Source organism: Puma concolor, chromosome B1, assembly GCF_028749965.1.
Source record: "Puma concolor isolate L17-30 chromosome B1, mPumCon1.1.hap2, whole genome shotgun sequence".
Classification (NCBI taxonomy): domain Eukaryota; kingdom Metazoa; phylum Chordata; class Mammalia; order Carnivora; family Felidae; genus Puma; species Puma concolor.
The window spans coordinates 67261649-67283229 of record NC_141670.1 but is presented as its reverse complement, the minus strand read 5'-3'; the positions used below and the strand labels follow the sequence as shown (position 1 = coordinate 67283229).

The window sequence follows — 21581 nt, the reverse complement described above, 5'->3', positions numbered from 1 at the left end:
ATTATTATTATAGTTCCCTAGGGAAAATAAAATTTCATTCTTTGTAGAAGTTTTGTTTACATAAAGACTTTTAGAAAGAAAAAGACCAAGTCTTCCAGATTGGGGAAAATATATTTTTTCCTAAAGTAATTTTTGTAAATATAATCATATATGAGGCTTTAGATTTCAGTTTTTACACTAGCCAAGTTTGGGATCCATTTCCATACTTTAAAATTTGTATAAATTTACGCTCTTAGGAAAATTTCAGTAAATGATTGAAATCATACTTTTAATTTATTCACACCACAGATTTGGGTATTTGATATCTCAGAAATTCATCTCACTTTACTGATCCATGCCTAATAGGTGCAGGATGCTGCAAATCAGACACTGGGAATGTGGGTAAGGTTAACTGATGTCTGCATGTGGGAGGCTTTCACATACTCCTGCACACCTGTTCTCTGTTTCCTCTGCTTCTGCTTTGTTCCATCATGGCCAGTCCTTAACACATATAGTTCTTTTTCTTCTGATCTTCACCTGAGTAGCTCCCTCTCTGGCTGTACTATTTTGCACAATTGTATGTATTCAATCTAACTATAGCATGCACAATTCAATGATAGCATGACCTCTTTAAAAGATGAGTAATGATATTCAAACCTCAGTAGTTTGAAAAGCCAAACCATTATTGTTTTAAATGTTTACATTCTAAAAATATTTATAAAGAAAAAAATTTATTTAAATACAAAAAAAAATTCCCCAAGCATCATGTCATTTTGATTGATAACACCTGCAAGGTTTTTTAAGTCAAGCCTAAGGATCATAATAAAAGTGTATTGATTCATAAAAATATTTGTTTATTCAACTTAAGCCACATTTATTCTTATCTAATATGTTCCTAGTTAATAAAAGGATCACCAATTTTGTCCATCCAGCCACATATCCATCTATTCTTATGATTTAGAGGAAAATATATTCAAGTACGATTATGACTTTATTGGTGTTTATACATAGTGGTTATAATTTTCTTTTAACACATGAAATCATTTCTATATAGTACAGTTATGCATTTTAAGTGACTCCGGATCATTTTCACACATCTTATTGTTTTATAAATATTTCATAGTACTCATATTTTAAAATGATGCAATCTTTATCAGTTATTATGTATTATAATTCCAGAGAGCACTACAGTATGTTGGAATATTTCTGAACAGTAGCAAAAGTAGCAAAAACTAAATTCAAGTCGTATTTTTCATAGAATTTAATTCATAAATTTTCATAAAATTTAATTTTTTCATGATTTCTAATAATTTTAATATAAACTTAATATTTTTCAGAAAATAAAATTTAGTAGTTGTCAGCTCTTATTTATAATTATGTTTATACATAGATGAATATAAATTCTATGCCCAAAGGATAAAACTTTTAAAAAGTCTGATTTTATGCCAAAACAATTGATTCATATCCAAGCTTCCATGTAAGCATTAACATAGGATTGACGTGAACTACATGTTGGTGACTATCAATTTTTTTGGTTGTTGAAACTTGTAAACATAATCATGTAGTCATGTGGTGTCTAATTTTTAGTTGTGTCAGTTAACTATGTTTCATGATTGTTATAAAGCTCCCAAAATGTTTAATGACCATGACTCTCCCTTCCTTCAGCTACTGCAAAATTCTGGTCCAGAATCAGGAATCTGAATGTGTTTGAATATGAAAAATACTCTAAGTCCAGAGTGCAAAGTTTCATGAAATCTTTCTGCCCTGACTCAAATGGAATCTTTCATTATGTCACTTACCATATTCTGTATACAATGCAGTCAGTGGAATTTTGCTGAATTGTTGCACTGATGAAGTTTCTAAGATGTATTTTCCTCTAACACCTACTTAATCCATCCAAATCACTTGTTCAAATCTCAAGTCTATTTTCTTACTTTTTAAAATATAAATAACACATTCAGTGTTGTTACAAAAACAGCTGCTTCTCAGGTTACAAGCTATTGAAGAAATACAGATTTCATTATGCAAAGTTTAGTTTGTTGTTGAATTTTTTTTATTTTCAATGGAAATATAACTTTTCAGTGTTTATGAATAGTAATGCCAGCAAAATACCATATATATTAGCTAAAATAATAATTATAAAATGAATAGTTTTTAATCACTCTCTTGCTATCAATTAAAATTTTATGTATACCTTTAGAGGCATCTATGAGTTCCTCTTCTCTACACTCACAAGAGATGTGTTTTCCTTTTTCTTTTTCTGGTTAGAGAAATATTTTAAACTAAGTTTTCTTTAGGTTTTAGCAGCAGAATTTATGATCTGAATATATGATACAGATGTGTTTATTTTTAAATTTACTGCTATAATATTATACATATAAACACTTATTATGATTATACTGGGCACAGAATAATAAAAAAATACCCAATAATGGAGATGTTGGTAGTTAAAGACACAGATTTTCATTTAGAGCATTCATTAGCTTTATTTATAAAGAAAATAATAATATATTTGTGTACGTTCACTATAATTATTAAGCTGTCATGACCAAACTCCTTTTTGTTGTTGTTGTTTAGATGAGAGACAGTAACAAAAAGAGATAAACTCCATTTTCTGGGTTCACACATTTCAAAGATCAATCATGGCAATAGAGCTAAGTGTTGTACCATGGGAAAGTTACTCAGACTATGTGAGAATTTCTCTATCTCAAGCTTGGAGATAAGTATTATACTTATGTCATACAGCTATTATAAGAATTAGATTAAATGGAGAATGTAAAACATTTAGCAGTGACTGGTGCATTGTAAATTTTGAAAAAAAATGGTACTGTCGCTATTTTTATGACTGACATTATCTCTTCTTTTAAAAATTAGTAGAAAAAAATTGTAAAATGGTATATAACCTGATTTTGATTTCTGTTCTCATGTTTTCATCAAATCTACACTGTGAGATATATTGCTACATTTCAGTTTTCTACGTTATCAAATTCTATGGATCCATGAGCCTGCTAAAACTCAACTGCATTTTCTAGTAGGAATTCTTGAAGTTGATCCTTTCCGGGGTCTACAAATTCAAAACTATTTTCATAATGATACTTAGGTGTCATTTGCGTTTTTCTCTTCCATTCTCACACATTAGATTCTTCCAAATATAGAGGGTAGTTTTCAAGGGGCTACATGACATGTGATATAATGAGTGATATCACAACAATTCACCGCAGAAGCAGAATATATGAACCCAGCATCTTCTATTGAGCCAGACATGAAAAGAATTTGCAAAATGCAAAACAACGTGAATCTCTTCATTTTTCTAATGTAGCTTTAAAAATATAGCTTTCAAGCTGTTTTACTTATGGGTACATATAAGGAGCTTATTATAGTTTATTTCAATAAATTAATAAATAAACATCTTTTACTTTTCTCAGTTTTAATTTCTAGTATGGTAAATATAAGTGGATAGTAGTAACCCCATACAATCAAGCTTTTGAGTTCTCAATAATATTGAAGAGAGCAAAGGGGTTCTGAGTCTGAAAAAAAGTTTAATAACCATTTAGGTTTCAATTACAATTCTTTCTTCATGAATGCGTTGTATTGCAGTATATTACAAAAGTTCCTGGCTTCAGTAAAAGCTTCACCACTCTAGTCACAGTAAAGATTTGCAATATGTGCAGCCTGTTGTTTCTTTTTTCATCCCCTGGTGAAGACAGACACATGTACTTTGTCTTTTCCAGGTCGATTGTTAATCTAATGGAGTATAGAGGCTCTAGAAAGTGATCCATAATTTGTTCCTTGTGAGCTTTGTTTTTGCTTTGTTTTTCTTTCTATACAGAGAAAGGACGTAAGCAAGAATTACTTGCAGTCTTGTAAAAGGGAAGTATTTCCTAGAGGAATTTCTAGTCAATACTGCACCTTTAAATACATGAAATAGACTGAGAAAAAAGTGGATATAATGCACATTGCTGTCTCTTGAGGCTATCTGCTGAAGAATAACCATGTACCAAGATAATATAATTGTATCATTTCTTATATATAGCGTATATGTTACGTAATTTATATCAACAATAAAATGTGGCTAATTTGTAATTATTGGATGGATAACGATGGCAAAAGATAGCAATAAAAGCTATTTTGTGGTGATGTTTGTCGTTCTCTGTTTAAATTGCCATTGCTTTAACATTCAAATTATAGTCAACAGCAAATTATAATCATATGATGCAGTGATTTGGTAACCAATCAAAAGATAATTCAGTAAGTTTTAGTGTTATAAAGTCCTTCATTGGTTGATATTATTATTTTCACCTTATAAAGATGCTGAGATTATTTTTTTGAAATATAGAAAAAATATCTTTTTTAGCTAAAGAAAAATATAAGCAAGAATAGATAGATAGTCCGTATTGCATGTCTCATCTTGAATAACTTAGCAGGGAAAGGTTTTGGTTCATGAATGTTCCCGTTTTATATCTTTGTCTCTGGAGTTAAAAACTTTTTCACACCCAAAGCTCCTCCCCTCCTCCCCTGCACGCACATGCACTCTCTCTTTCTCTCTCAAAATAAATAAGTAATGAAAACTTACTTTCATTCTCACTAGAAAGTTTTTTGCAAGTGGTCATGCCAGGCTCTTTACTGGGCACTATTAATTCAGCAAGTGGGTACTATTTGACTGGTCAGAGCGACATTATGTAAAACCAGTCCTTTTGAGTCAGTATACCATTTCCTGAACTTCCAAAGATATGCTGAAAAAGCTGAATACAAATCTGCATGATTAATATCACATTTAGTGATTAACATAGCAAAGGTTATAATAGAATATTTTTGTTATATAAATAATATTAGTTAGAATTATGTATATCTTTGTATATACACCCATGACTATATATATATATATATATATATACACATTTAGCATACATAAATATGTATATGTATATACACATACATCTGCAAATGGATATCTTTTGTCAGATCACAATTGTGATGTGAAAACTTTTTAATGAAATAATTTAAAACACTCAAAAGGCCAGGTTGATGTTAGTATTTAAAGCAAGGGTAGAGAACTGGCTAATGAAAATATTGAGAGCTTGATCATGGTTTAATTGGCATCGTGTACTGACCGTTAGAAGGCATGGTCTCTACCTCTCCACAATGCTGTAACTTTCTAAGTTTCATGAATTTAGAAGTTTATGCTCTGAAAATCCTTTTTAATTTTAAATAACTTCTCAATATTACTGTGAGGCAGCATTCTGGTCTTGAGAACCTTAGCATTTTTTTTTTCTCTAAAAATATACGAGAAGCTTATGTAACTCGCAAAGTTGGTATATATTAGTCTATATTTTTCAAACTCCCTTACAATGCATAGTAGTTAGGCCAATGAAATAAGAATAATTTCAGGCTGAAGAAGTTAAAAACTGACCTGTTTGCCATATCTCTTTTTCCCCAGTTTGGTGACATTACAGATCACAAAGCTTTGCGATCAGATCATGGTGTAACATGTAAGCTTTTTGTAAGATTTCCCTGCAATTTTCTATTTGTATCTTGTGTTGGTAGGTGTTAATTATATTGATTTGTTTCAATCATTTCCATATTGTTGTTTGAGTAGATTCATAAATATTTACAAAGATTAGAAAGGACAATCTTTAATAACATAGAAATTATATTTTTGACTTTCAAATCATTAGATGTCATGTAAATCCACTATATCCCAAAGTAGCCTTTATTCAATATTGATCCTATAGATATTCATCAAAATAATTCCATGTTCTAACAAATTTAGGAAATGCTCTCCTATATAACGAACCACCTTACATCTGTGTTAGGCGCTTGAAATTAGCATATTTAAAAGTTAAGATTAATTCATCAGTGAATAAAATGGCTTAATTTCCTTTAATTCAGCGCTTATACAAACCAAAACACATATTATTAAGTTAGGCCATATAATATATTCCTAAATTGCTGTTTACAAACAAATATTAATATACAATTTATTAGATTACATTTTATTACAAGATCATAAAAATGTTGTGGAATAAAACCAGTCGGTCTTTTAACGTGTATTTTCAAATCACATCATAAAGTCAGTTATCGACAAGAATGACTTAGACTTTAACTTACTAGATTGAAATTTTCTTTAGGGAAAATATTCCAGTCTTTATATTTCCAGTATTTTCAAAGTGCTTTACATTTAATAGGCTCTTTAAAATATTTGTCATTAAATGAGGTGGATATTTCCTCTCTTAATAATGTCTTCCTGCACTCCTGCAAGCCAAAATGATGGCTAGAAAAGGAGTGGAAGAACCCATAGAAAGTAGAGGACGTTGTGCTTCAAGCTTAAATATCTGTGTAATTAGTATGATAATACACATTAAATTCAGTAAAATCAATTCAGATTACAAAACCCTGGCTAAGCTAGATTCTGATGTTAATGTTTAAAAAAATAATTTTTCAGTTATAAAATTTTATAGTTTTAATACTTGCCTAGAAGTAAAATGACATTATGAGAGGTTTATCATTTTTAACTCTTTTCAATATTAATCTTAAAATGCCAGAAACTGGAATTCCTCAGCTGATTTTCTCTTGGATAAATTTCTCTTGGCCACGACAATGACACAAGCATACAAACAAGGAGCATTACTACATGTGGAAATAAAAATGGCTCTCAGAGTTATGTAGTTCATATTTGTTATTTTCGATCCTTTAAAAATAAAAGTAGAAAAATTAATTTGGAGGCTTCAGTTGGCTATTACTTTAATTACTTTTTATGAAATAATTGTACATACTGTTAGTATTCAGTGATTTCTCAAGCTGGCCACCATTACTATTATTATATGCAATCATTTCTAATTGTAATGTCTTGCCAATAACTGCAGCATTGTAAAAAATAATTTACAGATGACTATGAGTCTAAATCAGGCATATTGTTTTCTCAAATATACTATGTTAAATCTTGTTTATTCTAAGAAACAACAAAGGACTCTGATGATAATTGCATTTGAAATAAAAGATTTTAAAACCTTTACCCAAAGACATTTACTTATACAGGTCTTCAAATTATCTGTGAAATAGACTAAATGGCTATTACTCCTCAAGATATATTCTCTGTCAAACAAAATTATGAAAAGTAAGCAAATCACTGGTTGATGGAAAATAATTATTGAGAGTATACATTTAAAAAAACTAACAGAGGAAAATTTTAAATAGATAAAAATGGTTTCATATAATGAATCTCAGGGTCATTTAAATTAATCTGGAGGTCTCCTATAATTTTAAGGGTAGCCTGAAAAATATCATATTATTATTTCATATTCAAATCATAAAATAATCATGTTCACGATTGTTATCATAGTCAAATTATAAGAAAGCATTGTTTCACATACTTTGAGGGCATTCATATATCACAAATTTGCAAGGGGAGTGACAACTGTATTTCAAGCAATATGTTAGAAAATCTGGCTCAAAGAAGTGAAATAATACATCCAGTTTTTACCAGCAATTAACCAGCAAAAGTCAGATCTGTGCTACCTGATCTCTGACTACTGAAGTGTTGTTCCTTGCATTTCGATAACATGAAATCAATTTTAAAAATTTCAGGAGATATATATTATGTGATCTCAAGAGGGAAGAGAATATAAAGAAATGTTTAACAGACATGTTAACGCTAGTTTCAACAATGATTACATTTGTATGTTCAGCTGTGAACTACCTAAGTGGAATAAAATGAGAAGGTATAGTTACACTAGAACCTCTTTAGAAAACCAGACTTTGAAGAAGCCCATACAAAAGATTTGAAAAGCAACAAATACCAACGGGGGGAAATGGTGGTATGCCTCATCATTGAGAACAAAACTGAGATGCTTCAATTCTCAAATTACTTGAAGCTTGTGAGACACAGCCCTCGCAGGTGGCAATGACTCCAATTCATTTAGGAAGCCCATTATAATGAGGGAAGAAAAAGTTTGTATAGGATCAAGTGTGAGGCAATATTTTGGTCATTGCTTACCAGAACTCTAATGATGACTTACTACATTTTTCTCCTAAGAATTTAAGTCAAGCACATGAGTACCTGGCCAAATGCATTCTCCCTGGTTTTTATGAATAAGAAAAATAATAACAATAATAAATGGAAGTGGAAACTGCTTATTCAGTATAGACTATGTTTAAGGAACTGGTAATAACCCTACTGGGTATTGACAACTAAACTTATATTTGAGATGAGAAAATTGGGACATTAAGGGGCCCTTGATTATATGGTAGTGGAATCTAGATTTGAATCTAGATCCTTCAAGTTTACCATCCATTTTCTTAAATAATTTATTACATTTCCTTGATAAGGTAATAGCTTTTATAATTTTTCTTTTTCTAATCGAAATCAGGGTTTATTAAGGAAGTTAATGTTTAAGTTTGCCTTTATTTTTTGACATAATTTTAAACTCTTAAAAGCATTTCAATATATTATAATGTACCTCCCTGGTTATACATCAATAATAAATCAAGCTGATGAGGAGTAATAAATATTTTAATGGTAACAGTTTCACAAAATAATATTGATTTATAGTCAAAGGAATATATTGAGTCAACATAAAAATGAATAAGGTAATTATTAAACATAGTCAACAAATCTACTAAAAATTAAACAAAATAATCACAATATAAAAATAATGGAATTTAGTACCTTCTTCTCTCCATAATATGTTAGCTACTGCAGCATGTTAAAAAGAAAAAGGAGAGAAAGAAAAATGAGTAAATAGAGGTTCAATTGCATACTAATATAAATAACTATTAAAGAGGTCACAATCTCTAAGATAGAACATGTACATAAAAGTGATGTTGAATTCAACAAACTACTTCAAATTAACAAAACAGTAAAATGCTGGTACTAGCTAATAATGCTCTTTTCATTTACTGAAATTGTCGATTCTTCTTTGTAATAAAGATGTTGCTAATAAACAAAAAACATTTTACGCATCACTGGAAAGAATGGGATACTTAGGTTAATGTTATTGAAATACATCTTTAGAACAAATATTGGTAGTTAAAACTATTTACTAAAGACAGTATAGTTAAAAGTTGCTAACTGAAAAAAAATGTATTTTAAAAATTCTCAATAATCACAATATGTAATATAACTACATAATAGGCAATATTCCTGAGCAAGAAGAATTCTTGTAATTAAAGGATTTTGAACATGGCAGTAGCCTATTTTTAAGTAGCATTCTTTCACTTTTTAAACCAAACAGAATTGAATATAGTAAAACCTTGGTTTGCAAGCATAATTCGTTCCACAAACATGCTTGTAATTCAAAGCACTTTTATATCAAAACAAATTTCAAGACCCATTGACTCAGCTGCGATCATGTGACTTTCAGCATTGCATAATATTCATATTGCAAAACATTGCTCATTTATCAAGTTAAAATGTGTTAGAAATGTTTGCTCGTCTTGGAGAACACTCACAGAACAAGTTACTGGTAATCCAAGGTTTTACTGTATTTCTAACTATATCTTACCTAGTTCAGTGCACAATAATGGTTCTGATTAAATTGTTTTTGGAAAATAGTTTTATTAAATATTATACCGAGATTAAATAAATAGAGTTAAAATATTGAGATAGAAATAATGAAATAAATACCAATTAGAAACATTCTCAGAGAAATGTCTGCCTCCATTACCAATTCAACGTTGCCCAAATTTTATGCTTTCTAAGCAAAATAAGGTGTCAAAACAAAGTGTGACTGATGTAAAATCTCATGCACAATTAAATATTCCCTGAATATTTTAGCCATATTAAAGCACTTTTTTTTTAACGAAAGCCCTTTATGAATGCAGCAAAGCCAACACGGTAGTCCAGCACTCTTAGACAGATGCTGACGGACCAAGTCATCCAGTTTTCAAAACCTGCTGTATTTTTTAAAAATAAATTTGTGTAAAGTAAGCTTTTTTTTGTAATTCTTGGCATTTTTAATTCTTTATGATTATTTATCCAAATCTGAATGCATGCTATATGCTTCCCTTCAGGACATTTTGTGGTCCTATTCTTGTTGTCTACAGTGTTCTTGAAATGAATATGAAAATGATAGATCCTATTTGTGAGGAGAGGACACAGACCTCAGTTACCAGCAGTTAACCTCGGTCTGGAAGTAGATGATCCTGCTCCGGAAGTACCATCAGAATATCAGTGGTAGTTTCAGTGTCTATCTATGTCATTCACCTCACTTCCTCTCATCACATAGGCATTCTATCATCTCACATCATCACAAGAAGAAGGATGGCGAGTGTGGTGCAATGAGATATTTTAAGAGAGAGACAGATAGGGAGAAACCACATTTCCACAACTTTTGTTATAGTATATTATTAAAATTATTTTGTTATTATTGTTGCTAACCTTTTGGTGTGCCTGATTTCTAAATTAAATTTTATCATAGGTGTGTATAGATAAGAAAACACAGTGCACCTAGGGTACAGTGCTATAACTGGTTTCAGGCATCTGCTGGAGGTCTTGGAACATATCCCCTACATAAGAGAGAACTAACTACTGTATTCAGAGAAATTTAAGTAACTGAGTCTATTTGAAGCACAAAAGAAGATAAGGCCGGAGAATTTTTCCATGAGTAGATGAACAAAGTCTTTTGTACACCATGCAGCAGATATTAAATTTTCTTCTGTAGGCTCAGGAAAGGCTGAGCCATGATTAGACTTATCTTTGTATGGGTGGGGTTTTTTTGTTTGTTTATTGAAAAAAGGGGGGTGACTAGAAACATTTCCTCATATCTCCATTCATTCTCTCAGTGAGTACTGACTGAGTGCCTAGCATGTGTCATTGTGTTCAGTGATATAGGACACAAATTAGAACAGCCCTAGTCTCTCTGTTAATAGAGCTAATGTTCTAATTGAGAAAAAAAATCTTAAATTATAGATTTAATGTGTTATAAAAGAGAAGAACATTGCTGTGAATGCTTTCAACAGGTGGATTAAGCATAGTGAAATATTGAAGGTGTAGTATACAAGATAAATAAAAGTGAACCGAGTAAGGATTTAAGGGTAGGTTTTCCAGATACTGGAAAAAGCCTGCACAAATTTTAGTGGTATACCAAAGTACTGCTATTTTAAAGGGCTAAGGACAGATATTTTTTAAAATAGGAAATTATTTATAGAAAGTACCAAAAATACATGGTTTGTGATATTAACATCAAACAAGGCAAAATTCAAGGCACTGCATGCTGCACCTAAAATTATATAAACTAAAAACATACAATTAAAATATAAAGCAAAAGTTATTAGGATTGGATACAAAATTGATAAATCCACAATTATATTCTATTTCTATAACTATTCACTTGCAGTGTTTGAAAAATTAAGAGAAAAAAGACAAAGTTTCAATAATATAATTATTAAAACTGAATTAGTATTTTTATAATAACTATCATACTATACAAACTGAATGTTGTATTATACAAACAAAAGTATTTTTTTCAGGCTTTCTGGAAAATATTTTCAAGAGTGCTCACAAACTAAACTAGAAAATAAAAAGTCTCTGTTTTGTAGATATATTCCAGTCAGCATAAATAATTTAGATATTTTCAGACAATAATAAAGAAAATATGATAATCTATGAGAGGTGTTTAAATATATTTTATTTTATTTTATTTTATTTTATTTTACTTTATTTTATTTTATTTTATTTTATTTTATTTTATTTTATTTTATTTCAGAGAAAGAGAGAGAGAGAGCACATGAGTGGGGGAGAGGAGCAGAGAGGCAAAGGGAGATAGAGAATCTTAAGCAGAATCCATGCTCATCACAGAGCCCAACACAGGGATTGAGCCCATGACCCTGGGATCATGACCTGAGCTGAAATCAAGAGTTGGATGCTCAACCGACTGGGCCATCCAGGTGCCTTGAAAATCTATGAGAGGTGTTTAAACACAAAAAATTCTTCAATAAATTATTACTTTTTAAAAAATCCAATATAATTACAATTCATATAAGACAACAAAGATGAGTATTCGATATATGGACCCAAAGAGTTTTGGCCAAAACGTAATACATAGACTTAATTGATTCATTATTGAGCCAAACAGAGAGGGGGAAGAGAGAGAGAGAGAAAGCAGAATTGGAAGCAGAAGCAGGAGGAAGAAAAAAGGAAGAGAAATATGGAGACAAGGAAGAAAGTAGGAATGAGTATAGTTATGATTTTAAAATATGGTAGAATTTTTTTGTAGTTTCAAGTTTTTAATTAAATTCTAGTAGTTAATATAATAGAGTAATATTAGTTTCAGGAGCGCAATTTGGTGATTCATCACTTTAATGTAAAATTTCTTGATAATAAATTTGATAATCTGGATTTCACTTAAAAAAAAAATCCAAGGAGGGGCGCCTGGGTGGCTCAGTCGGTTGGGCGTCTGACTTCGGCTCAGGTCATGATCTCGTGGTCCGTGAGTTTGAGCCCCGCATCGGGCTCTGGGCTGACAGCTCAGAGCCTGGAGCCTGTTTCGGATTCTGTGTCTCCCTCTCTCTCTGACCCTCGCCTGCTCATGCTCTGTCTCTCTCTGTCTCAAAAATAAATAAAACGCTAATAAAAATTTAAAAAAAAAATCCAAGGAAATATAAATATCCAAACTGAAAATGAAGAAAAATATGGAATAAAAATAACCGTGGTACTAACATGAAAGATTTTTTAAAGTTTTTATTTACTTATTTTGAGAGAGACACAGACAGCGAAAGTGGGAGAGATCAGAGAGAGGGAGAGATAGAATCCCAAGCAGGCTCCACACTGCCAGTGCAGGTCTCAAACCCATGAAGCTATGATATTATGACCTGAGGCAAAACCAAGAGTCAGACGCTTAACAGACTGAGCCACCCAGGCACCCAAAATTGCAATATTTTTAAATGTTTATTTGTTTATTTTGAGAAAGAGAGAGAGAGTGGGGGAGGGGCAGAGAGAGGAAGAGAGAATCCGAAGCAGGCTCTGCACTGTCAGCGAAGAACCCCACACCCCAGGCGACTACGTGAACTGTGAGATCATGACCTGAGCTGAAATTAAGAGTTGGACACTCAACCAACTGAGCTACTCAGGGGTCCCTTAAATGTTTTTAGAGTATCAACCAAGATGGAAACATTTCATTTATTTTATAAAGTCAGCAAAAGAGATGCCAATAACTGATAATGGTAACAAAGCAAAGGGAATTATAGGACAATTTCACTAATGACAAAAAATTATTTATAAAATGCAATCAAAACTAATCAGGATATTAAAAATTTGATCATAAGTGAGCCTGGGTGGCTCAGTCAGTTCAGCATCTGACTTCAGCTCAGGTTCATGATTTCGTGGCTCATGAGTTCAAGCCCTGCATTGAGCTCTGTGCTGACAGCTCAGAGCCTGGAACCTGCTTTGGATTCTGTGTCTCCCTCTCTCTCTGCCCCTCCCCCACTCACAATCTCTCTTTCTCAAAAATAAACATTAAAAATTTTAAAAAACAAATAAAAATAAATTAAAGCTTGATCATAGACAGGAATCCTCTTGGAATGAAAGACTATATTGGTAGGTATTTATTTAAGAAATTAATTAATTTAATGTAATATATTAGTAATATAAAGTGAGAATAATTAATGCAATATAACTAAATAAATATAATCTGATAGAGTGTGCCACCTATTACCAAGTATAGTCTAAATACTCTTAGTGACTGAGAAAACTATATATAGGGGGTATTACACTAAGTGAAATAAGTCAGACAAAGAAAAACAAATACCACATGATTTCAATGACATGTAGAATCTAAAACATAAACAAACAAAAACAAACAGATACATAACTACAGATAAGAAGATAACAAGGTAAAGATGTTTAAGAAGTGAAACTTCCACTTATAAAATAAGTAAGTCACAGAGATGAAAAGTACAGAATAAGGAATATAGTCAATAATATTGCAAAAATGTTTTATGGTGACCACACTAATCGTGATGAATGAGCATTGATGTATAGAGTGTCAAATCAATATGTTATATACCTGAAACTAATATAATATTGTACATTAATTATACTTCAATAAAATAAAAATAAAGAAGAATGTAAATACAATAGAATTAACTAAATTGCTATTATCTATACTTAATAAAAAAGAAAATTAGAGACATATTTTATATTAATAAAAATTTAACAAAATATCAGGATAACAAGTTGAGAGTCTAAATAGTGATTTGTAATTTTCATTAGAAATTAGTTTTTTTGTGAATTCATTAGACAATTCATTAAGTCAAGAAACAAATATAAATTGCATTAGTAGTGCAAATTAGAGAATTAAATAATCAAAATTTGAAGATAAAATTAATCCCAAAAGATTGAATTCAAAGTACACATAAAGTTAGTAAGATGATACAATTTGGTGACAAGACACAAGATAAATAACCCAAAACCTATGTTATGGAAGAATTAGAAAACACAAAAGAGAGGTGCCTGGGTGGCTCAGTAGGTTAAGCATCTGACTCTCGATTTTGGCTCAGGTCATAATCTCACGGTTCATGAGTTTGAGCCCTGCATCTGGCTCTGCACTGATGAGTGGAACCTGCTTATGATTTTCTCTCTCTTCCTTTCTCTACCTCTCCCCCACTCTCTCTCTCAAAATAAATAAACTTTAAAAAAAGAAAATGCAAAAGTGATCTTTTTACAATAGCCCAAAGCATAACATATCAATGGATCACTAAATTCTACACCTGAAATTAATATTACACTGTATATTAGTTAACTTTAACTAGAATTTAAATAAAAACTCAATGACTTATTAAAATATAAAAAGTATAGCAAATCAAGTGTAACCTTCACTAAAGATATGCTAGATGTAAAGCTATATTATTCTTAATTCAAGAGAATGAATGTTTATAGATAGAATTTATTCTGCAATTACTTAATTTAAAATTTGCATATATTGGTATTGTGTATTTAGAACATATTCCATGTTATTGTATCAAGTTGGAATGCACATTAAATAAAAAAAATACTTTAAACTCAATTACAGGGATATATTAACCAAGTCTCTTTTCCCTAGATGTCTTTTCATTATTTTTCTGATCTTTATATAAATGTGCATGAAATGGGGGTGTTTCTGATACTATCAGTAAATATGCAACATATAAGAATAATTTTAAATCCTCTATATTAATTTATCATATGTCTACCCTAGACTTCAAATATATACGGTTTTAATCATTATACACTATTCCTTCATATGGATTTCTTCCTTTAAAAAACACTATTGCTCATTATTCAATAATCCTAACTTAGTACATAGACCAGAAGCTAATTTAAGTTATAAGGTTCAGTAAGTATCATTGACTTAGTCAAAAAGATGCATGTATGTATACATTGATACGCATATGTGTGTGTGTATGTGTGCATGGATGTGTTTTCACTGTGATGACCATCCTTCTATGTAGTTACTCCATTAGTATGCATTCCTACAAGAGGTATGGGGATATTTAAAGCCATTGACGCATGCTGTCAGGATAATTGCCAGATGGTTGTTATCAGCACCAAACGCAGTCTATGCAAGTATTCACCCCTCCACACTCAAGGAAGACTAAAACTGTATGTACGTGTATGTGTACATATGCACAAGCTTACCAAATATGAATATATGTTATATGATACATGTGTATGTATATATAACATATGTTTGTTATATATAATATAAAATACTTTGATTATAAGCTATATTGAGTATGTTTGCAAATATTTAAGAACATTTTCTTCTGTTTATGCCTTTAACCTATTATTTCTATTGGGATATTACTTTTCTATGTTTTATATTTTAACAGCTGCATGCATATTGGAATGGCTTTGTTTTGCCATATTAATTTCTCTTTCACACAATAAAAACAGCTACCTATAGTAAATGCAGGCTTTATCATGCCATTTATTTGCTTAAAAACATAATGCATATTCGTGTGTGCGTGTGTGTGTGCATGTGTGTGTACTCAAAGTCCTCAGCATAGCACATAAGGTCATCCATGACATGCTTGTATCATATTAAACTCACATTCCAAACATCAAGTCATTTTAAATTTCTTCATTTTTACCCATATGTTAAATATGACAGTAATACCCTTACCGGAATTCTTCACTTAATTTGCCCCTAGTTCTCTTTTAAACCATCTTTTTTTTCCCCTGTAGAACCAACAGTCTGGGCTTAATTTTTTGTTCCTGTATTTATAGAATCCTATAAAACATCTAATGCATCCCTTAATATAGCATAAGTAAATTTCTGTTCTGAAATATGTTATTTATAATTGAACAAAAAACCCTCAAAGTTACAGACACCAAGCAATTAAACACTTATTCATAACTTAAATGAAATGCAAAACTCTTTCTGAAGATAGCATATGTCTTATAATGAAAATGTGGTTCAATTGAAGAGATGCTTGAACACTAGTAACAGAATCTTTTATTAATGCCTTTTTTAAATTTTTTTTTAAGTTTATTTATTTTGATAGAGAGAGAAAGCACAAGTGGAAGAGGGACAGAGAGAGGGGAGAGAATGAGAATCCCAAGCAAGCTCTGCACCGTCAGCACCATGCCTGACACTGGGCTCTAATCCACAAACCGTGAGATCATAACCTGAGCTTATTTGGATGCTTAACTTATTTGGAGCTTATTTGGATGCTTACTTGGATGCTTAACTGACTGAGCCACCCAGGTGCCCCAATGCCTTTTTTAATAAATTGCCTCATTTTATATTAGCGACTTGCAATTATATTCAAAGTGATGGATCTCATATCAAATATGCTACCTGTTTGTGGAAATATGTGTGGGAGATTTGAATATTATATAAGTAATAGTAATAAGGTGATTAACTACATAGCAGCATATCATAGTACTAAACAGCTAATTTTACTTGGCTACTCATATGTAAACTGGTGGGCTTTTCATTAAATAAGTTTTTGTTCGTCTTTGTCTTTGAAAGTGTAAGGTTTTCATCAGTGGAAAACATATTTTTATAAACTGCATTTACGGAAAGATAGTATTTTAGTTAGATGTCTTATTGACTGCTTCTCCTTTTGCATTTAAGAAATTGACTTAACTTCAGAAGGCAAATGAAAAAGGGTAATGTTAAAAGAAAATGTAGATAAAAATTTAATGTATCTAAAAATGTATAGTTAGTATTATGGTAAGCTGGAATTTCTTTGAAAGTGCATATGGAGAATGAAATGAGACATTTAAAATATACTATTTTTAGTAAGGAAAGCTATGTAAGATATGTCAAGTACATTGCCTGCCATGTGCCAAATTCAAAGCCACTTTTAAGTAAAACTGTCACTTGCTGGGCACTGATTGAAGATGATTCTCCCCACTGACTACACAGCTTCCCAACCTAGTGTCTCACATTAACTAAGTAGGCTATATAGTGTCCAGCTTACATTGAGGAATATGACTCAGAAACTGGCCAGGAATCTATGGTCTTAATTTATATAAGCTGATGAAATGAGATGATCAGATTCTTTTCAGGACTAATTTGAATCAAGAAATCATGTTAAAAAACGAAGAACACAGAGAACCAGAATTATAAGAATGCAGAGCAAAAGGCACTATTATGTAGATTCAGAGCCCCTGATAATTTGTGAGACTGAAGAGAACTCAGAGTATGAAAGGGACTCTCCCATGGGAGAGGAAGAGAGTCAGCAGGTGTCTTAGGATATCAGTTTCTGGATTCTGAATGTGGATACATCCCTCATTGCTTCACATTGACAGTTTAACAATCACATCACTTTAAAAATAACCTATACTTAACCAAATAGAACTTACTCTGGCAACCAAGTAGTCTGATTGAAACCAAGGCAATGTAAGAACTGTTCCCCTGTCAAAAGATTAAAGCCACGACACAAAACAAATAAAAATTATATCCATATTTCTAGGGCACATGGCTGGCTCAGTCAGAAGAGCCTGTGACTCTTGATCTCGAGGTCCTGAGTTCGAGCCCCAAGTTGGATGTAGAGATTACTTAGATAAATAAATAAATACACTTAACAACAACAACATAAAAACTATATCCATCTTTCCTTCCAATGCCAAATCAAGTAAGCTTATATCTGTAGTAGTTATCACATGATGTGTTAAAAAATTATCTGACTTAGTGGCTTAAAACAACAACAACAACAACAACAACAACAACAACAACACATTTATGGTATCTGTGGTGGAGACTTGTCTAAGAGAGTTCTGATTTGGGATATCTCATGAGGCTCCAGTCATCTGAAAGCTTGACTTAGATTGGAAGATCCACTTCTGGGTGGCTCACTTACATGGCTGGCAATTTTGTGCTAGCTGTTGGCAGAAAGCCCCAGTTCACTACTTATGCGACTCTCCCCAAGGCTGCTTACATGTCCTCACATACTGACAGTTGGCTTCCTCCAACTGAGTGAGTGATCCAAGAGAGCAAGGCAGAAGCCCAAATGCCCTTTTTGAACTGGCTCCAGAAATTATATACCTCCACCTCCACCCTACTCTATATGTGATAGAGAACTGATCTATTTCAATGGAAAATTATATAAGGGTGTGTATATCAGCAGAGGAGGATCATTAGGACCATCTCAGATACCACACAATGTTAGTGTAACAGGCTGCTTACTAACAAACATAACTTCAAGAAAAATTTTCTAGCTAACATCCTCCCATCCAGACTGCCAACACCTGAGCTTCTCTTAATAGAAATTCTAAGCCCACCATTGTCAGGAAGTGACTTGATTTTGATAATTCTTCACACAAATGATTGACTGTCATCTTTACATGATAAACAAGAAGCAATGATATTATTAAACAATTGTGGTGATTAGCTATGGGTATGTATGGGAAAATCTTTTCCTTCTAACTTACTTATATACCCTGCCATTTCAAGTATATGGCAAGCAAAGTTACTTCCTCTTTTGCTTTAACTTTCTCACCTAGAAAATATACCAAATGATTAATTAGAGAATTACAAAATAAAATAAAGTGATTATAATATTTGTTAAATATCACATGTCACATAATGAATTGTTCAATAGATCTTGATTATATAGTTGTATATATACAATAAAAATATTTATATATATCCCATATCTCCTAGGTAAAACTTGAGATAATCATACCTATAGAAATTAAATTAATAGAAATGTTGCCAAAACAAAACCTTGCATAAAAGTATATCCTAGCTTATCATTAGGACTATCAGAGAGTGTCTCTTATTATCATCTGAGAAAACAAATTAATTAGAGAAATAGACTATTTGGATATTAATTAGCATTATGCATGGGAAACAATGAAAGATGGTAGGCTTTAAAGCTATTGCAATGCAGTATAATTTTTATAAGAGTATTATTTCTATAACTTTTATCACTTCTCTCATATATTGAACTTTTCACTATTTGATATTTAAATGTCTATTTAGTATATTTATATTCATATGTTAACATACAAATATAATTATATTTAAATATAGAGTAAGTAAGAGATATGGAATCTTTGAAGGAAATTGACTACTTTAAAAACATTATTAATTAATAAAATAAAGATTTTAGGTAAATATTTCATGAGATTAATTAAAATTATAATTACAACCCTCAAATACATTAAATATCTTGATATTTATGAATTCTGGGTAAATGCTTAGTTTATAATTCAGTTAAAATTGCTCATCTTTAAAGATATTATAAACAGATTAGTAGCAGTTCAATAAAAGGCATCAGACACCCAAATGAATAACCACTGTAGTAGGCCATAAATTTAGCACCTGAAATTTCCAGTAGTCACAAAATAAAAAGGAAAAAAAAAATATTGGACTTTACACTATCTGAGAAAGTGTTCAGGTAGAAAATGACATAATGTCTCATAAAACAACAGAGGGTAAATTAACATAAATTAACAGGGGGTTACTTCTTCTTAGAACAGATTTCTAGGGGTACCTGGATGGCTCAAGTGGTTGAGTTCAAGTCTGACTCTTGGTTTCTGCTCAGATCATGATCTCACTGTTCATGGGTTCCAGCGCTGCATTGGGCTCTGAGCTTACAGTGCAGAGCCTGCTTGGGATTCTGTGTCTCCCTCTCTCTCTGCCCCTCCCCCAATAAAGAAAAAAAGAACAGACTTCTATAGAAATTGAATGAAACAAGAAAAATTACATATGATAAAGATTTTAGGAAAATTCCATGAGCTAAAATTTTAAATTGCTTACAACAGTGACTGGCACATACTCAGACCCACACATGTGTATGCACACACACCACAGATATGTTTATATGCATATGTACATATATATTTTACTCTAAACATATCTTTAAAGATAGCAACTTTATATTGTGTCTCAAATGTGAAGCAACTTGCAGTAATAATTAGCATATATATATTGCTTTTTAATAAGGAGAAATGATATGATGTTTGTGTGTACACAGTGTTGAGAAACACATTATTTAACATACCCTTCTGTGCTGTCAGTTCAGAGCCTGGAGCCTGCTTCAGATTCTGTGTCTCCTTCTCTCTTTGCCCCTCCCCCACTCACGCTCTGTCTCTCTCTATCAAAAAATGAATGAACGTTAAAAAAAAAAGACATTCTTTGTCAAAGACCAAATATTAAAAACCTTAGCAGGCCAATGACAAGTTCTAAATAAACTCAAATTTGTCTCTTACAATACCTTCAAGTATTTGAAGTGTTTTTGTAAATTCTTTTAATGTTTATTTATTTTTGAGAGAGAGAGACAGACAGAGCATGAGTGGGGGAGGGGCAGAGAGAGAGAGGGAGACACAGAATCCCAAGCAGGCTCCAGGCTTTGAGCTGTCAGCGCAGAGCCTGATGGGAGGCTTGAACCTGCCGACCATGAGATCATGACCTGAGCCGAAGTTGGAGGTTTAACCGACTGAGCCACCCAGACACCCGTGAAATGTTGATTAAAGTGAATTTCATATTGTTTGGATTTTCTTATAGACACAATCGGCACCAGGCTTAACACTCTGTTACAAAATTAAAATGTGATATTTTCAATCTGTTACATTCCCATTCTATAACAATAAAGTCACATGTAGTAGGACCCAAGGGATGACTAACTCTAGAACTGAATTCATTTTCCCCAAAGTATTTTAAATATATCTTAGCTTTTGTACAATTTCATAGTAGAGAACCCAGATATCAGCATTATGAGGTAGGAATTTTGATGTAAAAATATTAATTGGGAAATTAGACACTAACAATAGCTTTCATAAAATAATTTCAGCTTAATCTTGGAAATGTGTGTGATATTAAGTTAAAAAGTATCTTGGGACACCTGAGTGGCTCAGTGGGTTAAGCACAGGACTCTTGGTTTGGCTCAAGTGATGATCTCATGGTTTGTTAGTTCTAGCCCCACATCGGGCTGCTCGCTGCTGGTGTGGAACCTGCTTGAGATTCTTTCTCTCTCCCTTCCTGTACTCATCACCCCCCAAAAAATAAACAGATAAACTTAAAAGAAAAAGAAAGTATCCTGATGACTCCAAGAAGATAAGTTAACTCTGCATTGCATGTACACTTGGTTAATTGAGTCATCCTGTTGAATAGGATTGTTCTGTACTTGCCAACTCAAACTATAGCCTGAGTTTTCTCTTACCGTTTGTTCTC

General features: G+C 31.8%; 1 protein-coding gene across 6 annotated transcripts in view; it reads right to left on the bottom strand.

The window, feature by feature from the left end:
* Positions 1-21581, bottom strand: part of FSTL5 (follistatin like 5) — a 780922-nt gene that overhangs the window by 98551 nt on the left and 660790 nt on the right. For 2 of the 6 annotated variants that reach the window (XM_086703953.1, XM_086703951.1), the window contains exons 11-12: positions 8645-8671; positions 2174-2239 (exon numbers count right to left, since the gene is read on the bottom strand). In XM_086703953.1, the coding sequence (XP_086560079.1) occupies positions 2174-2239; positions 8645-8671 (93 nt within the window). The remainder of the gene's footprint in view (positions 1-2173; positions 2240-8644; positions 8672-21581) is intronic. The other 4 variants (XM_086703954.1, XM_086703955.1, XM_086703952.1 and 1 more) reach the window with 3 other exon arrangements.